The sequence below is a fragment of the Larus michahellis genome, chromosome 3 (genome assembly GCF_964199755.1).
Source record: "Larus michahellis chromosome 3, bLarMic1.1, whole genome shotgun sequence".
Taxonomy (NCBI): Eukaryota; Metazoa; Chordata; class Aves; order Charadriiformes; family Laridae; genus Larus; species Larus michahellis.
Window position 1 is genome coordinate 80,897,654 of NC_133898.1, and position 15,073 is coordinate 80,912,726.

A 15,073-nucleotide genomic window follows, 5' to 3' on the forward strand; every position below is an offset into this window, starting at 1 on the left:
AATGGGCCAGCTGTGTTCTGGGCTCCACCAAGCACAGCATTGCTAGCCCGTCAAGGGAGGCGATTGTCCCACTCTACACTGCGCTGTTGTGGCCCCACTGCGAGTACTGTGTGCAGTTTTGGGCGCCTCAACACAAGAAGGACATCACACCACTAGAGTGTGTCCAGAGGAGGGCAACCAAGATGGTGGAAGGTGTTGAGGGCAAGACTTAGAAGGAGCAGCTGCGGTCACTTGATTTGTTCAGCTTGGAGGAGGCTGGGGGGTCACCTCATGGCAGTCTACAGCTTCCTCAAGGCAGGCAGTGGAGGGGGGGGATGCTGATCTCCTCTCTCTGTTGATCGGCGATAGGACACGAGGAAATGGAATGAAGCTGTGTCAGGAGAAGTTCAGACTGAACATTAGGAAAAGGTTCTTCACTGAGAGGGTGGTCAGTCACTGGGACAGGCATCCCAGGGAAGCGGTCATGGCACCAAGCCTGTCGGAGTTCACGGAGTGTCCGGACAACACTCTTAGTCATATGGTTTAGTGTTAGGTAGTCCTGTGAGGAGCAGGGAGTTGGACTCGATGATCCTTACGGGTCCCTTCCAACTCAAGATACTCTGATTTTATAAACGTAGCTTCTGTTTCTGCTTCTGCACATCCCACCTCGACCAGGGGGCGAGCGGTTTTGCAGTCACCCAGAGCAGGGTGCAGTGGGGGCCCACCACCTCCTCAGCTCTGCAGCGCTCAAAACCAAGATGACCTGTTGCAGATGTCTTGGATTCCCTGTGTCCAAGACATGGGGCAAAGCGCTTTCCACGGAGCCGAGCTACATACTGCCATCCCTGAGCCAGGTAATACACAACCCACAAGAACTACAACCTCTGAAAATAGGTTAGAAATGCCTTCTCCGTGACAGCCATGCTTGCTGCAGCCCTCCTACAGTAAGTACTGAGGTGGTTTAACAGTGCAGGGCCATCAGGAGGTTCATTAAAATGCGAGAGGGTTTCCTAAAACGATATCTAGCTTGTTGGAATGGTCACGTTTACTGCTCTGCAGAATGGCTCAACTCCCATTTGTCAAATAATGGGGTTGCAAAAGCCGAGCTGTGAGTCCTGATTTATTAATAACGCATAAAAATATGGGCTCTAGCACTGCACAGGTTTTTCCTTCTGATTAGTCTTAGAGTCACTAGCCTAGTAGCTCATTATAATTTGTTTAAGAAACCAGTAGATAGAGGTTAAAAACCAAATTACACGATTTCTCTCAGGTGTTAAAATTCCAGAGGGACGCACATCTTCCATCATTTATTGCCCTGAAGAAAAAATGGTGATGTGTATGTAAATTACAGAAATGGAGTGGAGGTCCATCCTGGTTCGTCTTTGCTTAAGACGCAGAGTTTGGTAAACCCTCAGCTAATCTCTTGCTCAGGATTGCCAGGTAGTGTCAGGAGCAATTCAGGCTGTAGCAAATACATCTTCTGCCAGAAAAGATTCCAATAACTATGGTAATTTTAAAGGAAGCCTTATCTCAGATACAGGATAGATAAAAGCCATTTATCATTCTGGAGGCAGTTATGTGATATGATGGGAGAAAATGAACAGCTCTTATTTTATGCACTGTCCGTGCCTTTCTGCTTAGCGTCTCTTAAAGCGGAGTTACAGCCTGCCCCTCGGAGGTCTTGCTTTTGTGCCTTCTCTTTTATTGATCTCTTTTGCCTAAAGGAGAGACTCTTAAATTAATTCAGTTCCCACTTCATAATGACTGGGCCGCCGGATAGGTGCACGGGGGGCACGAGCTGACTCTGCCACAGCGGACGCGTTGGCACTGGGGTCCTGTATGATACAGTGTGGGGTAAGTCTGTGCCCACCCTCTGCCATACCCAGGCACCATCGGTCCCTATCTCCTGCAGGGTCCCAGCTGTACACCCTGCTCCGGCGGTATCTCCAGCCTGTTAGGGACTGTGCTGGCAGAGACCGGTAGGGATCCAGGACTGCTGGCATCCATACTCGCACCGCTCCAGCCAGAGCTGAAGATCCACCAGCTAACCCCCCATCCCCACCCCACCCCACCCCCCCGCAAAATCCAAAATTTACTGCTATGTGCTGGCTCTCAGCCACTCTGGGGACATCCGCACACGTTTGGCACCTGTATTTAAGCCTGCCCTGCTCCTGTGGGATGGCTACTTGCAGGGAGCACGGCACTGGCCAGGAGCAGCTCTGGAGGTGAGGGGACAGGTAGAGAGGCCATGGAGCAGGTGAGGAGCTTGTTGAGATGATCTCCCTGCAGTAACCCCCTGCCTGTGTTGTCCTCCACATCTCTTCCCAGACCTTTCTGCTCAGAAACTGTGGTAGCTGCCCCCTCCTTCGAGTACAGAGTGCACCATTAAAACCAGCGTGGGCAGGGCATTCTCCCGTAATAGCCACAGCCTGGAGACTGGTAGCTGCGTGGCCATGCCTGGGCGGGAAGAAAGGGCCACCCGCCTGTCCTGGCATTGCTAAAATATTCCTGAGGGCCTGGTTTGGGCAGCATCCAGCATCTCCTGTGGAGGATGCAGTAAGGCCTATTTTTCCTTCTGGTTGGTCTGAGAGAGAGATGACTCTTCCGAGACCTGCCGTGGGGCCCTGCCCTCAGCAGCAGCAGAGGAAGAAAATCAGACTCATCCTTCAAACTCCTTCTGCCAGGAGCAGCACAGGAAGGTGCTCAGGCCAAACGAGGGCAGGGCAGGAGCACGGGGCCCAAATCAGCCCAACTCATCAGGTGGCACCTGGCAAAGGTGGGTCTTCGGACTGACCTCCCAGCAACACGCTCAGCAATGCTCTTACGCAGGAGTTCGTTGCAAAAGAGGGGCCTGTCCCCTTTCCTAAGCTGTGTGTCCGTACAATGCCATCTACCAGGTGCTCCTGGCACCTTCAGCCGCCCTGGATCTGCTCAGTGTCATTGTTATGGGTATTGCCCCGCTCTGCTCTCCCCCAGGGCTTCTGTCCCTCAGTGCCCGGATGCATTGGGCATCTCCCCACGCTCCCTGCAGGCATCCGCATCAGCCCTCCGGAGCCCATCCGCATCAGCCAGCCCACCGCCTCCAGCCTGGCCCTGGGTAAAGCCCAGCCCAGGAGCCTCCGTACTGCCTGCACCTCACATCAATCACGGTGGCCACAGCCACTGCCAACCCGATCTGACAAGGACATAATGGCCAGGTCTTGTTTCTGAAGTGGAGTCGTTATGGTGCTAATTTAACACCTCCACCAGGCCTGAAGGGGGCCTACAGGAAAGATGGGCAGGGACTCTTTATCAGGGGGTGTAGAGATAAGACGATGGGTAATGGTTTTAAACTAGATGAGGGGAGATTTAGATTACATGTTAGGAAGAAATTCTTCCCTGTGAGGGTGGTGAGGCACTGGAACAGGTTGCCCAGGGAGGCTGTGGATGCCCCATCCCTGGAAGTGTTCAAGGCCAGGCTGGATGGGGCTTTGAGCAGCCTGGTCTAGTGGGAGGTGTCCCTGCCCATGGCAGGGGGGCTGGAACTGGATTATCTTTAAGGTCTCTTCCAACTCCAGCCATTCTATGATTCTATGTTTCAGCTGGGTCTGAAATGGATCTTTGTAGAGACAACCTGTGTGTAATGGCAGTTTTATTTGCACAGTTCCTTGTGTGGAGGTGCGGGCATTCCCCTTGCAGAGAGACCCACAGTGATTTATAAATCACACGCATTTGTGCATCAGAATTTACAGGTGCTGCCCATGACCTGGTAAGGATGAAAAGCAGCAACAGATTTGAAACCCCCAAACTATCAGAGTTCATATTGCAACATGGGCTTTCCATAGAGAGCCCATGGCAGCACAGAGGGGGACATGTTAGGACGCTAACACTCTTCTCCAGGGGAGCCAGTCCCTTTTTGAATGGAACACTGTCTTCCTTGGAGGTTCCAAAGTCTTACCAAAGAAAGAAATGTGTCACCTCCTGCCCCACTCTGAAACCTGACGTTTATCGCATGCGCTTCTGGCCCCCAGGCTTTGATCCCATCGGTGACTTGTGAAGGGTTGTTCTTCACAAGCACCTCTCAACTGTGAAAGATCAAAGAAAGTGTGAAGGGAACATATGTCTGGCCTTTCATGGCAGATGCCAAGAAGACATATCACCCGGTAGCACACCTGAAGAAATAGCACTCATTCTCTCTGGTGAATTATTCAACAGCTGAGACCATCTGGTTCATTCAAAAACTTTGATTTCATGAGCTTCATTAGCCGCTCCCTTGCCCTTGAAAGCATCCTTAAGGTTATTCAGCAGGAAACCACTCTTGATTTCTTCCTGCTTGTTAACACAATGTGACATTTAATTGCAGTCAGTAGGGACCTGGTTTAGTGCCGGTGGAAGTTCAGAGCTGACCTACATTCAGAGACATATTTATACTTGCCTCCCTTCGCTGGCTTTCAGGGGCAGCATCTGCAGAGCAAGCCTGGCGCTTGAAGGGAGCCGCCTGTGATAATGAATGTTCTCTTCACTTAAATAGAAGTCCCTGTTCATGGTATAGTTTCACCTGCCTGTTGTAAAGAGTTTCAGCTGGTTCAGAATGAGACCTTTTCAGAGACAGCCCGTGCTACGTCCCTTATCCCAACGGGTAGGACCTTACACAAGGAGAAGACAGGAGCCTGTTCTGTGCCACGTAGAAACAACAACTCAGACATGAATACCAACGCAACATCCCTGCTCTTTTTGGTGGATTACCGCCATACGTGCTTATTTTTCAGCAATTTCTGGAAAGAAAGTTCAGTGGTGTACACAGTACCAAACTTCTGTAAGTAATTAAAATGCTGCTGTGCCTCAGCTGGCATTTCCTCCCCCCCACCCCCCTCATATTTGAGATTGCACTTCTGAATCAAACCCAAACAATGTGAATGCCACCCTTGCATGCACCTTCAGACGTCTAGAGTGGACCCACCACCCTTGCAGGGAGATGGGGACGGCCGCCTGACTGACTGGTGTCAGACCTCTAATGCATCATCATCATCATCATCATCATCATCATCATCATCATCAGGAGCAGCAGCAGCTGTGTCCGGGCAGTACCTGCATCTCTCTGCTGACACCAGCCAGGAGCAGCTGCAACGTAGGGGCTGGGAAATCACCAAACCCCACGCTGAGCTCCCAGGCTGACTCACCAGCCCCTCAAACACCTTGTTACTTCTTCTTCTTTGTGAAGGGAAGGAAAACTGCTCCAAGACATAGGAGAATTCAGCACCTGAGGAAATATTATTCCATAATGTTCCTCCACCTTTTTAATATTGGAAGGATTATGACCAAACCCAAACAAAACCGACTCGCACCCCTTGCCCCAAGGTACTCCCAAAGGGTCGTCACCAAGGCAGAGGTGAAAAGAAGCTGTTCTGACAAAGCTCAACATGGTTTTGAAAACTCTGGGGAATGAGGCTTACTTCTTCTTCCTGTAGATGTCTGGCCTGACAACTGTCTTCATTCGGACTCTGATTTCCCTCGTCATCTCCTGAGCAAGGAATACTGGAAGGGATTGTGTTTTACAGAGTGTATATGGAGGAGCTGACGGAGCAAAGTTGTACATGGATGCGGGAGCAAAATACAACTAAGTAGCGTGGGTCAGCCTGGGGAAATTAGCCTGGTGCAAGCTAAGTAGGAAGTTAGAGTGTTACAGCTCTCCTAACGCAGGCCATTTTTGCATTTTTTTCCTAGTGTTGCTTTGCAAGAGTTTAAACTCCACCAAAACCCCACTTATTCCACAACTGAGGCGTTTAGCTGGGGAGTTAGAGCAAGACACCAACTGTGGGGTAATTACACTGGGAGAACTGGAAAGATTCGCAGCTCCCAGTGCCATGCTCTGGTAACTGTCAGTGCTCTGGAAGCTCCATAAAGTTCCTGTTACTGAAATGACTCCCTAGAGGATTTGTGGTGTCGGCTTCCTTCCTTTCCTTCCTTCCCAAATCAGAGGGGAAGCAGGCTCAGTTGGAGCTGACGTCTCTCAGACTAACCAAGAAAACCCGAGGCCTAACGAGAACCTCTTATTCTGAAGGACAAACCCAACGCATCTGCAATAACGTTTCATTTTATCAGCCTCCCCGTGGCAGGAAAGCGCAGCAGGTTAAAAGGAGACTCGGAAAGACTCGATACTTTAGCATTTTAAATGTTCTATCATACAAGAAGATAACAAACAGGTCTGAGGCCAAACTTGCAGTGTACCTGGCAACTTGAGAGGTCTCTGCCCCATTGAAAGTCATTACAACTTGTTTCTAAAAGGTTTAAAATCTGCACGGGGCTTCTGTAAACATAACCCTGCCCCAAGCAGTTTTCTCTGAGTGCTGCAAGACAGCCGTGGTGTGTCTGTTTTGGTTTGGGTTTGGTTTTTTTTTCCATTTTTATCAGCAAGCCTGACAGAAAAGACATATTTTACTGCAACATACGAGACTTAAATTTGGAGTGTATGCTAGAAGTCACCCTACAGTAGCAGGTCCTTCAGTAGTCTCCAGAGGAACAACCGCCCTGGCAACTATTTTTTTCTGGTGTATAGGCTCAACTGTTTAAAGTCTCCCAAGCAAAACTCCCCTCCCTCCTCCGCTCTCCGCGTGTTCCCCCTCGTGCAGGCTGCTTGTCAGATGGAGTCCTCCTAGCAAAGGGGAGCAGGAGTTTGCAACGACCAGCTGGTGGAAAGAAGGAAAGTACATTGCGTTACTGGGCTGTCAGATCTGCAAAGCTGACTGTTTAAATCAGCCTTTAAAGACCACAGCGTCAAGCGGCGTATCGAACATCTGCCTGTTGCTAAAAACTGGCTTATTACAAGGCAATCTTGGACTTTTCTGGATGTACAGTAATTTAGATATTTGTTCCTCGTAATGAGGGCAAAGACTGAGCAGCCCCATCTTACTGGGGACAATTATAAACTCTGTGCAAGACAGATGCCAAGACCATCTGCTTCAAGAAAGACAGCCTTCTTACCAGCAAGTTGCATGAGGATACGTGGGATATTTCCCCCTCTCGCTTATGAAAAAAGTCCTTCAGAAAAGGATGGCACAAGGCCAAAGGAACTATGAAGTTTCCTAGGCAGAACTCCAAGGATGATGGAGATGATAGTTCACCTACCTGTAAAAACCTTCGCTGTAAAAGTAATTGGTATTAATAAAAGTGGCAACACGTTGGCACACTGTTTCTGAAAATTACAGACGCTTGATCAAGGGGAACAGAATGATGATGCTGTGACAGCAGCCCTGCGCTCCGGCTTGCACGTATCCCTTCCCGGCAGCGCCACACGCTTGCCTCCAGCCCTCCTAAGAAGCTGCTTTTGGCTTGAATCACTTTTTTGCATTCTCCGCCTAATATTAGAGGAGAATAAACTGGGGGAACTCGAAACAGGCTCTTCCCTCTCCTCCCCACGCTGCCTTTTCCCTGGCTCTTGTCTGCTCACGCGCCGAGTTCAGCCCAGGGGTCTCAGTCTAGACTTGTTCTGACCAACATCTGTAACAGACCAACGTCTGGCCAAACATGAAATTGGGAAGATAAGAGGAGGACATGATTTGAGTTAATTAGCCCAGCAAGAAATCTTTTCCCAGGTGGCTGCTGGAAAAGCAAGTCTAGACTCGCACCACGCAGTCCACCCTTGCGCGCAGCACGGCAGCTGACGACGTCAGCTTTGGAGTTCGCAACTCTCGAGCCGACAAGAGGGAATTATCCTCCTAAAAATTCCCCCTGCAGGCTTCAATGCAGATGTGAGAAATTCCACAAAAGATTAACGCGGCGACCAACCGCGAGGGACAAAGGATTTTATCTGAAAGTTTCCAGGGGAATTTTCATTCTGGGCTTGTTGCAAACATTTAATCCCAGTTCATCAACTCCAGCAGAACCGATTCAGTCAACATTTCTGATACTTTTTCTGCAAAGACAACACCTGGTATATTCGTACAAAAGTTTATACATTTATTTTTATACTTTGTATAGACTACATATATATATATATATAAAAATAAAGTTCTGCCTGGTAGGCGACACATTGACACATGGAAAAACACAGTACCAGCTACAGAGCCAAGCATTCTGTGTATTATGATTTAAAGGCTTTTAAGCATTTGGGAAAGGTTTTTCTGAAACAGAAGCTAATATACATTCCTGTGAGAGGTTTCTGTATCTGTTCTCTATTCCTCCCCAATTCCCTGTACTTGGAAGCTGCTGATGGTCAGGGCGCGCTGCCGCATATCCATTTAGGAAATGTATTTGACGGAAGAAAACTGCTCTAAATCATTTCAGCCCACTTTCCTCTGAAGCAGCACCCGGGGCACAGCGCACACCAGAGCTCAACTCCCAGCTCAGGAGCTGCGTCTTCCCTGTGGAAAGAACCACATCGGAAATTCACCCTCCGCGATGTGACAGCGGCTCACTCCCACCCGCACCCCGAAGAGCCAAGAAACAACAGCAGCCTCTTCTCTCCCCGCAGAGGGGATGGCCCTCAGGAGACGCCGGATGGGCTCTTTCCTCTCTCCCCAGGCTCTACCATTTCCTACCTCAGGCAATACCCAGTTGCCACCAGCACACCGCTCGTGAAAGCAGTCTGTGGAGTTCTTCAGGTACAGAAGGCTACCGAGATGGGAAAGTGAACAGAAACGTGTGATCTTGGTGCAGTTATGTGGCAGCATGGATGGACCGTGGAAAGACGCTCAAGCTCAGCTTTTGAGCTGGTCTAAAAAATGCATAAGCTCCATATTCACTCAGAAGGGCCAAACTTCAGCAAGTACTCTTCGAAAGAATAAAATTGTCTTGTTAATCAATCCTTCCACAACAAGAAATTAATAAAAACCAAACAAAGAACAAAAAAGCCCCATACCAACCCAAAACCAAAAAAAACGCCCACAAAACCACCACCCCATTTCCTTCCCTTTGCATAATTTGAAGTTCTTTGCATTTCATCTACAGAAGTGCCTTATCTTTTATCCTGCTGTCAATTAAGGTAATTACTCCTTTGCTATTGTTTATAATTGATGAGCGGTGATTGCATTTATAGTAAACAATATAGTGTCACAGAATCACAGAATGGTAGGGTTGGAAGGGACCTCTGGAGATCATCTAGTCCAGCCCCCCTGCCAGAGCAGGGTCACCCAGAGCAGGTTGCACAGGAACGCGTCCAGGCGGGTTTGGAATGTCTCCAGAGACGGAGACTCCACCACCTCTCTGGGCAGCCTGTTCCAGTGCTCTGCCACCCTCAGGGTAAAGAAGTTCCTCCTCATGTTGAGGTGGAACTGCCTATGCTCAAGTTTGTGCCTGTTACCTCTTGTCCTGTCCCCGGTCACCACTGAAAAGAGCCTGGCCCCATCCTCCTGACACCCACCCTTTAAGTATTTATAAGTGTTGATAAGGTCCCCCCTCAGCCGTCTTTTTTCCAGACTGAAGAGACCCGAATCCCTCAGCCTTTCTTCATAAGAGAGGTGTTCCAGTCCCCTGATCATCTTCGTAGCCCTTTGCTGCACCCTCTCCAGCAGTTCCCTGTCCTTCTTGAACTGGGGAGCCCAGAACTGGACACAGTGCTCCAGGTGTGGCCTCACCAAGGCAGAGTAGAGGGGGGGGATGACCTCCCTCAACCTGTTGGCCACACTCTTCTTGATGCACCCCGGGATGCCATTGGCCTTCTTGGCCACGGGGGCACATTGCTGGCTCATGGTCACCCTGTTGTCCACCAGGACTCCCAGGTCTCTTCCAGCTGAGCTGCTCTCCAGCAGGTCAGCCCCCAACCTGTACTGGTGCATGGGGTTATTCCTCCCCAGGTGCAGCACCCCACACTTGCCCTTATTGAATTTCATAAGGTTCCTCTCTGCCCAGATCTCCAGCCTGTCCAGGTCTCTCTGTACGGTGGCACAGCCTTCCGGTGTGTCAGCCACCCCCCCCAGCTTTGTGTCATCAGCAAACTTGCTGAGGGTGCGCTCTATCTCCTCATCCAGGTCATTGATGAATATGTTGAAGAGGACTGGACCCAGTACTGACCCCTGGGGAACACCACTCGTCACTGACCTCCAACTAGACTCTGTGCCCCTAACCACTACCCTCTGAGCTCTATCTTTCAACCAGTTATCTATCCACCCCACTGTCCATTCATCAAGCCCACTCTTCCTAAGCTTCCCTATGAGGATGCTGTGGGAGACCATGTCAAACGCCTTGCTTAAGTGATGGTAGACCACATCTACCGCCCTCCCCTCATCTATCTATCCGTGCCATCATAGAACATGATTTCCCCTGGGTAAATCCATGTCGAGTACTTCTGATAGCTTTCTTTTCCTCCACATGCCTTGAGATGACGCCCAGAACGAGCTGTTCCATCATCTTTCCAGGGATGGAGCTGAGGCTGACCAGCCTGTAGTTCCCCAGCTCCTCCTTGCCCTTTTTGAAGACTGGAGTGACGTTGGCTTTCCTCCAGTCCTCAGGCACCTTGCCTGTTCTCCAGGACCTTTCAAAGATGATGGAGAGCGGCCCAGCAATGACTTCCGCCAGCTCCCTCAGCACTCTCGGGTGCATCCCATCGGGGCCCATGGACTTGTGAATATCTAATTGACCTAACTGACCCCTCACTCGATCTTCCTCAACCCAAGGGAAGTCGTCTTCTTTCCCCGTTACCTTCTCCAAAGCCTGGGACTCCTGAGGGCTGGGCCAAGCAGTAAAGACCAAAGCAAAGAAGGCATTCAGTAACTCCACCTTCTCCGCATCCTCCTCATTCAAGACTGTAATTAAAGACAGATCAATGGCATAAATTTGTTATGTATTTTTATTTCCATGATGTGCTCAGAAAGAGAGTGTATAGGGAGTTAAAATGATTTTTTTTTCTCTTGCTTCCAGCTTGCATTAGTTTTGTATGAACAGTGCAAGAGAAAGAGTTTATCCGAACGCTGGTACAACTGACAACTAAAATACTAAAGGATAAGAAATATTTTATAGGGACACTGATAAACAAAAGAACTGAATGAAGATAAGCAGAATTTTTATAAAAAGATTTATTAAAAATAAGTTCTTCAAAGAGAAAAAGTGTGGCATGTATATACATTAAATTGTCAAAAACTTTATGGGGCTTATAATACAGTGTATTCCAAACCGAACAAGAGACATTCACTTTTTTTTTTTTAGTATGTCATGCTTATTGGAACATAACAGCATACGGGAAGAGGAAAAACAACACTTTAACACACAACAATTACAAGCAAAATCTTGAAATTGAGGAGCATTTGTAAAGATGAAACTCAGTGATCGGCATGATGCTATTGTTAAATACAGACAGAAACCAAGAGTTTATAAATAGTCTTCAGTTGATACAGTTTACCTGACAACTGCTAGCTTCTGATTAGTTCTTCAATTCTACTGTGAATTAACAGATCTTGACAAGCGGGCTTGTGTTCTATAAAGACAGAAGTATTTTGGGGACAACAAAATACCACCCAAAACCAGGTAAAGAAATGCCTCTTTTCCAGCTCTATTGCAGTAGATATCAAAGATTTCTTCTTAGGAAGAGTTACACAATTGCTGGTTTTGTCCTGTAACTCCCCACATCTCTGACAGCCAGAACCACAAAAATAGTTGTTCTTAAAATTATTTTATTTTACAAGAGTGTTTTGCACAAAGAGAGACACGACAAACTTAACACTTGATTCTGCATGCTTCAGCTGCCTCAGCTTCTCAGAGGTCACATTTAGAACTATATCCTTTCAGTTGTGTCTTCTGAAGATTTCCCATATTTAGTGCATATATACAGCTAGCTGAGAACTGCAGGATTACAAATGTCTACCCATCCTTACCGCAGAATCTGCTCTAATCTCAGATGTAGCAGGACCTACATCTTTAGATCTTCGCGGCATCCTCTTTAGTCCCATAGTTTAATAAGACCATCCCAGCCGCATGTAATGACTTTAGATGTTTCGTGTGGATGCCACACTGCACCGATACAGACTTTATCATGTGCTTTTAATCTGCTGTAGAGTTTTGTTGTCTTCCAGTCCCAGATGTTAAGTTTTCCATCTGCATCTCCAGATATCACGTAGCTACATTAACAGGATTAAAAGAAAAGCTGTATCATGCACGAAGACTGCTTGTATTGTAATACTTTTACATTGAGCAAGGGAAAAGAGCTTCAGCCCGTGAGCTTCCCGTCTGACAGTCTGCAAACATACCTCCCAAAGAATTAGCATTCATGCTGTGCTCTGAAGCGCACAAGTCCTGCAGAAGGTGATTCATCAACTGCGAGGTGAATGTGCTAAGCAATGCGATTATACCATACACTGTGTTACTGGAACTAAAGAGAATACATCAGCAAAAGAGGAAGTGCCAGAAGTTTCTCTGAAATTTACAGACACCGCTCTCCACTTTTTCTTCCAGTTTTGCTGAGGTTATTCTCCAGTTTTTATAGTAATGAATATCTTATGTAGGTACAGAGGTAAGTGCATGGGCATATTACTCAGCAAAATACGATGAAAAAGATGGTTCTCTGAACAATGAATGAGGATACCCACACCAGACCCGCAAACTGGGAAAACTGGGCAAGTCCAAATCCCAGGTATTCTAGACAATTGCATTACCGTGGGAACAGACCCTGTGCTGCAGACCATGCACAAAAAGAGCCAGGTGCAAGTCAGAAGTGGAAGCCTCCTGTTTTGCCCAGCCCTGCTGCAGCACAAGGGGAGTCTCGCGATGCTTTAATGGCAGGGTAACTCATCTTTGCAAAACAGGGAACCTGGACGACACGGACTGTTTTCTAAATGTTGCTCAGAGCAACCACTGAGTAAAAACTTATCCCTACTGAATGACAAGAGCAAACTATCCGTTCTGCTGCTTGGCTCGAGAACTCTGTCTGACGCCGAGTTAAAAGGGCGTCTGTGCATCAGTGAATGTTGCAGAGGACTCAAAAAGAAATTTAGTGTCTGTGCTGGCAAGTTTTAAGATGAAGCTCATTCCCACAAGAACTTACCTCATGTCAGGTGAAAAATCCACTTGACAAGCGTAGCCGGCTACCATGTGACCTTTGAAAATCTTCTTTTTGTTTAATCTGAATCTGTTCTGTGCTCCAAAAATCAGAATTTGGTTATCCATCGACTGGCAAGCCAACCACTTCCCTACAAATGCAACATACAAAGGTGGTATCAGAATGCCGCATCTGAAGAAACAGACTTAACTGGAAAGTTTTAAGGGACTTTTATAACTTTTCTTGCGCTATCTTAACCCAGATTTTTATTATGTACCAGGGTTCTCAGTAGCAGCTGATATTGCTTCTGCCTGGTACAACTGCCAAGAGGCAAACCCTTATGTTTAACAGGATTTGGGATGCCTATTCCTACAAAACACGCTCAGGACTGTAGAAAAGCTCTGGCTGTTATAACAATGTGCTGCATCAACTCCATTGACTTCCTGATAAGTTTTTAAGCTACCGAGTAAGCTTGCTGGTGCACATAATCAAGTAATCCAGATGAGGTGAAAAAACCCCCATCTAGCTGCAATCTATTTCATTACCTATTTTGTGGGTTCTCTAAAATGGTCACTTTTTATTTTCTTTATGGAAAAAAACAGGTCTAAGGTAGACTCGGGAGTTTTAAAATCGTGATATGTTTTTGCAAATATTTAGTATTCTCTGCTCCAGTGGGATACAATTTAATAAAGATATTTTAGTGACAGAAAAAAATCCAGGCTTTTCTAATCTTAACTCTATCTGATTTTGTGTCTTGTCAGTGCATTAACTCCTGCCCGAGAATCCAATGAAGATGATGTGCTACAGAACACCATAGAACAAAGACTTCTGTCCTAAACTCTGTGTATCGTCACCGCCTGTACAGTGTTTTATGCAAACTGTGATAACATAAAATGTGCTGACTTGACTGTAAATCTGACCACGCTTCCAGCTACTACTAGCTAAAATTTGAGGATTTGCTTCAGCCTCCCCAAGAGACAAATCAAGTGTGTATCCCAAACATGTTATTCTCCTCTTCTGCTTTTTAAAAGATCTTTTTCCTGCATCGCTCAGGAGGAAAATTTTAATTGATGAGATTCATAAATCAGTGCCCCTAAGCAGAAGAGTTCCACACCTGTAAAATTTTCAATTTACTTTTCTTGAAAGGAATAATTTAACTCCAAAATGGTGCATGATGTGCCTGGCACAGTCCCTAGCGTAACCATTCCGAAAGAACTTGCTTTATGTGATATCGGACTGCTGTAGGTCAAGATAATCTTAGTTAAAGTGACAGGTGATGTTTTGAGCTGAAGAGATGACTACTTCATCCCTAATATCATTTACTGTCTCATCTCAAAAAATCAAATACTCAAATTCTGTCCAGCCAGAATTGGAAAAAGAATGACAAATCTAGTATTTCAATGTAGAAGAATGAGATGAACTGAAAAACTGGCTCAGAATACAGCAAATTGTGCAATTTCAGAAACAGGGGTTGACATAGGCCAGCTTGGGAAGCTAACATTTTTAAATGCAGCTATCTCTTTCTCCACAATCTTCCTCTTTATATTAGAAACCCATTTCTATTGTTAAGAATAAAATATTTATGCTGCAAAGCAAATACAATTTGATGCTGATAGCTGGCTGCAAACATTAGCTGCTCAACAAGTTGATCAGCCGCTACTCAGCATAATGGGACTGTTAACTGTAAATCTGGCAACGCTTTAATAATGTTGACACTAAAGCTGTATTATTTTGGCCAAAACAGATAATAGAGATTTTGTCCTTTTAGAAGGATTTTCACTGACTATTGGAGGAACTAAACCTTTATCCTCCTTCAAGTTTGATTCTAATTGAAGAACATAAACACCAGTGAAACTTTAACATACAGAAACACTGAGATAATTTGGGATTTCTCTGATGCAAGAGTTATTTGGGCTATATTCAGAACAAGAAGGAACAGCATTAACAGCATCATGTACAACATCAGTTTCTGCTTTAACCATGGCACCACAAGGACCGCTGAACTTGCTTAGTACTTTGCAGCCATCATCAGTTCCCACCATTGTTTATCTTAGTATTTTAAATACAACAAAGAGCACACCATAGCTCTATGAAAAGAAAAAGTCCTTTTGCCCTGTCTGGATGAAGGTCTAAATTTAAATCAATAGAGTT

At 46.6% G+C, this 15,073-nt stretch overlaps 1 protein-coding gene across 2 annotated transcripts in view; it reads right to left on the reverse strand.

Annotated features, from left to right (window-relative positions):
* Positions 1–10,949: 10,949 nt before the first annotated feature.
* Positions 10,950–15,073, reverse strand: part of CDC40 (cell division cycle 40) — a 43,565-nt gene continuing 39,441 nt past the window's right edge. For both annotated transcript variants that reach the window (XM_074580955.1, XM_074580956.1), the window contains 2 exons: positions 12,929–13,073; positions 10,950–12,005 (listed from right to left, as the gene is read on the reverse strand). In XM_074580955.1, the coding sequence (XP_074437056.1) occupies positions 11,828–12,005; positions 12,929–13,073 (323 nt within the window). In that variant the 3' untranslated portion in view covers positions 10,950–11,827. The remainder of the gene's footprint in view (positions 12,006–12,928; positions 13,074–15,073) is intronic.